General features: G+C 44.8%; 1 protein-coding gene across 1 annotated transcript in view; it reads left to right on the forward strand.

The window, feature by feature from the left end:
• keap1b (kelch-like ECH-associated protein 1b) overlaps positions 1–6,074 on the forward strand; it is a gene marked incomplete at its 3' end in the record, with an annotated part of 16,924 nt that overhangs the window by 368 nt on the left and 10,482 nt on the right. Inside the window, 1 exon segment of the mRNA XM_037674408.1 lies at positions 2,660–3,687. Coding sequence (XP_037530336.1) covers positions 3,382–3,687 — 306 coding nt within the window.

Consider the following 6,074-nt stretch of genomic DNA (forward strand, 5'->3'; position numbering starts at 1 on the left):
ATGTTGTGTACATGCCTTAGTAACAGTACACAGTATAGTATTGTGTATAAAGACGCACCATCAGGACCGACATCGTTCTAAAGGAAGAGACGTTTGTTCAACTTTTCTTTAGTTTTAGTCGTTTCAGTGTTTTCACTCGGGGCTTGTCAGACAGTTTTAATAAATTATATCACAGAAATTCTTCGCAGAGTTTAAATGAACTTAAAGTTATTATTAAAGTTATTATTTTATTAAGTTTGCCTGACTGACTGATTTCTCTGCTAAACTGATTGTTTCATTCCAATGGTTATATTTACAGGATTTCAGCTTTTGTAGTCGTTTATTACTATTTGTTTTTCATATTTGATCATTTATTAAATGACATTAATAACAGTTTGAAGGTCATTATCAGTTTAACTCCTGGAAGCAGCTAAAACTCCTTCTTACTGTTAATAACAGATATTCTTGATAACCTTCACCTCGTGTACGTGACTCGCAGCAGAGAACACAGCTCCATTATAATGTGGGGCTTATAAATATTTGTGTTTTCGTCTTAACGTGGTTTCCTTGTACGGACTGATGCAGCTGTCTCGCTGCGAGACGCTCAGACAGGCGGCGGCGGCACCGGGGGTTTGGTCCTCGCACAAGTTGCACATGTGTATGACGACGACGCTCAGAACACGCCAACTGTCTTTTTGTTTGTACTTGTATCACTCCGTGCAGGCAGGTAAAATACTACAAGTACACAAACAAGTAGAAGATACTGGTTTCTCCACAGATATCTAATGTGTGTGTACAAATCCTGACTCCACCATCTGTCCAGTAATGGCGGCCACAGCAACTAAAGATTTGATTATTCCCTTTTACTGAAGGCCGTCAGACATTTACATTGGCATCGATAAAACCAGTCCCTCAAATGGAAACTGCTCGTGTCGAGCCCTCGTGTCGTCTCCTCGACGTCTTCAGAGTAAATTACATTAAAATATAATTCAGCTGAGTCACCGTAAAGTACAAAACAGCCTAAGATAAGCACACGCAAAGAAGCTGGTCCATGTGGTAACAACCACACTGAACTGGTACGTTTTGAGTTGGTGTTGGGAACGTCGACGCTAAACGTTTAGCATGTGCGCTACAATCAGTTTTAAGGTGGATTTATTGTAAGCATTTGTTCAAACTGGGTCCCAGTGCAGTCAGTGGTAAAATATGTGAAATGTCCAGTAGCCCACAGACTGACACCTGAGCAGCCTGTTTGTCAGGCGGAGGTTGGTGCTCCGTGGAGGTGACGGAGGGTTGAGCAACATGTTCTCATGGTTTCCTGTAAAACTCTTACTTGGAAACTTGAAGGGGTAAAAAGTGCAGGAGTGGATGAGACGTGCACGTTTCGTCTGACGGTACTCCCAGCAGGCCGACTAAACGTTAGCTGGCCGTGCACACGTTGCTTGTTTCAAATAAAAAGGTTGTGCATTAAAGCGTTTAGTTTTGCCAGTCTCATCTGTTGATCGTTAAAGGTGTCGCCGCTCAGGTAATGGTTGGTGTTTGTGTGGCCGAGCGCTCGCACACATCCGACAGCTCCCGTGCACGTTTCGTCCACGCAGCTGTCGAAGGCAGTTCATGTTCTGAAAACAAGAAGTTGTGAAGGCTGCGCCCTCGTTGCTCTTTTGTATCAAAGCTCGTTGTTACTGGCACGTGGTGTGCATGTGTTACTGCTAACTGCGTGCCAAGTTCCCCTTTCACAAATAAAAGGTGCTTTCTTGTTGTGAGGTGCAAGAAACGACGTGTGGCGTTCGATTCTGCTGGCATGCAGCAAAAACCTTCAACTCCTGAGGCTGTCCACGTTCTGTGTGGGACTCTTCAGAAAACAAAGTACTGTGGGACAAAGGTCCAAACTGCACTCTGCCGCCCGCGGTTCACGGTTCTTCTGAAGAGTTGAGGGTAAAACACGGTGTTTTTACTGAACAACAGCTTTTATGAAGCTTCAGCTCGTTGCTGGTCTCTGCAGCCGTGCGTGTGCAACATATTGGAGTTCTGTAGAATTGCAGCAAAGAAAAGGTTGAAAGTTTCATTTGATGGCCCAAAATGTCAGTTGTTGCTGTTTGAACCGTTTGACTGAATCAAAGGAACAAACAAATGGACGGCAGTTGTTTCCATCTCGCATCATTTGTGGAGCTACTGATTCTGGAATAAATGTTTTGTTGTTGTGGAAACCACGAACTTGCAGAAGATGCTCTTAATTAAAAAAAGTCTCCAGAGACTAAAGACAGCCTTGCTGTTGCACTGATTCCTTTTGTTTGCAGAGATTAAAATAATCCCCAGATTAGGTGTAAACTGTGTTCTGGTTAAATGTTGTGGGGATTAGGCGTCTCCTCCACGTCGGTGTGGCACGTCACTTGGATCAGCCGGAGCACACGTGTCATGCTGGCCAACTAAACTGGGCTCTGTGTGTTTGTGCTGGTTCTGTCTGAGGTTTAAAGTCACGTCTGGAGGTGTTGGAGGGACTCACCTGAACGCTTGTTTTGGAGCTGCACGATGATGTCACAGCTCTGAGGTGTAGCTCTCCCTTGTTAAAACTCGTCTCACTGATGACCTCATCGTGTCGGCCTGCTTTGTGTTCAACAGAACAAACTACGTACAGAGTTAATCAGTGTCATGTCTTCTGTCTCAGTGGTCCGCTTGCACCGAGGGACGTCGATCAGCCCCACCACCACCACCACCACCCCCGTCGTCTGTTCCTACGCTGCTGATCGCTGCACCTTCAGTGTCGGACTCTTCTGACCGAGGCCAAAGTGTTGATCGCACACGCTTTTACTTCATTCCTGCCCTTTTGAAGGTTTGAGCTTAGATTTGAGCTGCATTTTAATTTCCTCATTGGAGACAAATCGTTCGTATGAGAAAGTGTTTCGTAGAGGCCGTTTGGTGTAACGTCCAGCTTCAGTCGGTGATGGAGACGGTCCAGGAGACGCTGTCGTTTTATTTGAACTGAAGGAACGATCAACGTTCAGTCGTGTTGCCAGAACAAACAGACGAGCGTAATGGGAACCTGCGTCATAGTTCAACATTAACTTTTATTTCTGCAAAGTTGGGCGTGAGCGGGGGAGCCTTGACTTCCAGAGTTTCATGATGTTGGAGCGCCGTGTAAAGACACAGCCAGCCACGAGTGGCGTCTCCACCGCAGCCCCCAGCTGAGCCGTGCGGTGCAACCCGCTCCGTAACGGGACAAAGCTTTTCTTTCATCGCCGCTCGCTCGACAACCATAGGACGTCCTCCATGGAAGCTGGAGCCATCGCTTTAGCTTAAAAGTTGCTTTTATTTCAGCCGTGTGTGCACGAGGTGCAGGGATGTCTCGTAACGCCGTGCACCGTCCATGAGAAGGAGCTTGAAGAAGAGGGAAAGGGTTTGTTGGAAATGACTGAGTGTCTGACAGAATACAAAGCGCTGGTGACTCCGTCCACGCGCAATGGGCACCGCGTCTTCAGCTACACGCTGGAGAGCCACACGGCGGCCGCCTTCGCCATCATGAACGAGCTGCGCCTGGAGCGGCAGCTGTGCGACGTCACGCTGCGTGTGCGCTACAAGGACCTGGAGGCCGTGGACTTCGTGGCTCACAAGGTGGTGCTGGCTTCTTCGTCCCCCGTCTTCAGGGCCATGTTCACCAACGGCCTGAAGGAGTGCGGCATGGAGGTGGTTCCCATCGAAGGAATTCATCCCAGGGTGAGTGTGACGCTTGTTTTTAAAAGGATGGACCAGTAAAACCAATGTTTTCTGTACTGTGAGTCCGTGTCAGGATTCTGTGACAGAACCGTAACTCAGCTGAACTCCTATTGACACAATAACAAGTGCATTTTATCTTAATGTTGCTATAAAATCATTTAAATTGTGACAGTTGTTTGGTGTCGCTAAGCTTTCGCTCCTGGGCGGGACGGTCTTTATTCTTCTGCTTCTTTTACCGTGTCTAGATGATTCTAATTCACAACAACAAATGGCAGCTTGTCGTTTTGGTATCACACAAAAACGAAGCCCAATAAAAAATCTGTGTAAGAAGAACAAAGAATAATAATTCAGTCCACCGAGCTGCTTTGATGAGATGTACGAGGAGGAGGATCAGCCGGGTGCTGCTGATCTGATGGTTGGTGCGAGCGCCTCTGTCAAAGCAGCTGTTGCTGCTTATTAATCTGGAGGGCTTAAAGATCATTTATTAAGCAGCAGAGAATTATTAATCTGAAAACAAAAACCAGAAACGGGCGACGCGCCGTCCGTCGGACAGGAAGCTCAAAGCTGCTGCGTCCTGGTGTTTGTTTGGAGTTTCTCCTCTTCGCCTTTTCCTTTCTGGGTTAATAAATAACGAGGACGCTCCAGTTGAACTCTGAATAAGTTTACAGCCACGTAAACAACTTATTTTTATCATCACCGGTAGGGCTGGGCGATATGGACCAAAATTAATACCTCCATGTTTTAACATAAATGGCGAGATACGAATTTTATTATTTCCATAAAGTAATAAAATATATATATTTCTGAGTCAAAGCTTTGTCCCATTTGTGACACAACTTAACAAAACTGTAACTACAAAATAAACGTCTCAAAAATAAAATGATTTTTCTGCATAACAAAACCAAGAGCAGCCGTGCACTTGAAATTTAAACAGAAACCACGGAGCAACCGTCATTTCATTGAACTCTTAACCCCGTGTTAACCTTGCAAATGACAAATAAACGAACTAAGGAAAAGGTGGCTCTTTTTAAAAAGTCTGATTGTAAGTTCATGCAACCCTTAATAACCTTTATTAACGAAGCTGTTGGCCCATTGTTGGCGTGTTTACTGAGCTCGGTTCTGGACATTTGTCTCCATGTTTTTAAAGAGAAGACAGCTTCACGCCATGCCGCTCTAAACCAGCTCGTTTCCTGCAGAACACCAAACCTCTGCTTTGTAGCAGCTACTGCATTTTTCACACCGTTCAGGAATTCAGGGGCCGTTTACACAACACGTATTTTGAGTGAATCCGCTCCGTTCTCTCTCTGATCATCTACACGACACCAGCGGCCCCCCCTCTTTGAATCCAGATGTTTCTGAACCCACCTTCCAGAGTGGAGGTTTTTCTCTGACCCCCCGCTGATGATGTAAACATCTCCCGCTGAAGCTTTGTGTTAAACCACATGTGCACACGCACGCGTGGACAGACGACATATTTCTATCAACATGGCGGCGGACACACGTCTTTCTGAACTACGACTGATGGAATATATTTTTAATCTCGTAGTTAATCTACGTCAGATTCCAGCTGCTGTGACCAACATCTGTGTTGGAAGAGACACAGTTGGATCCAGTTCTGATGTCTCTGTTTATAGAACGAGGCCGTGCACACATCGCGCTGCACTATAACATACTGAATGTGATAAAGAACATTTTAATAGTAATAAACATTATTTATGTTAGTGTGAGATATAATGATCAATCAATCAATCAACCTTTATTTATACAGGTAAATCCCATTGAGCCTCGAGGACTCATTTACAAGAGAGACCTGATTTCAACAAAGAAAGATGACAACAATGGACAACAGCAACAACAATAAGCAGTTATAAAAACTCATACTACAGTTTTTTTTTTTTTTTTTTTTAACAAATAGGATGGCTAAAAGGAAAAAGGTAACAAAACCAAAAAAACAGCTAGATTCCGAGACAAATGTATAAAACTAAAAACAGGAACATGTCTGCATTGGTCCCTGCCAGGAGTCCAACAGATTCTTAAAGACACTTAGAGAGGTCAAAGGTCGAGAGCTTCAAATCTTTTTGTAAGATATTCCAGGAAACAGGAGCGGAGGAGGAGAAGGTCCTTTTGTCTAGTTCAGTCCTCACTGAGGGAACACTGCAGGTAATAATGTCCTGAGAGCGCACTCCGGACGCTCTCTGGACGTTATGTAATTCAAATTATGTGATTAAAATGATGCTAAACATGTTGCGTGTTATTAAAGTTGAAAATGAAGACGTCAGGTTTAATTTTTATTTACAAACCGGATTCCAAAAAAGTCGGGACCAAACATGAACGCAGGACTCTGATTGGTCAGGGGGAGGAGTCACTGGATCTGATTGGTCAGGGGG

Source organism: Nematolebias whitei, chromosome 3 (genome assembly GCF_014905685.2).
Source record: "Nematolebias whitei isolate Nwh7 chromosome 3, NemWhi1, whole genome shotgun sequence".
Classification (NCBI taxonomy): Eukaryota; Metazoa; Chordata; class Actinopteri; order Cyprinodontiformes; family Rivulidae; genus Nematolebias; species Nematolebias whitei.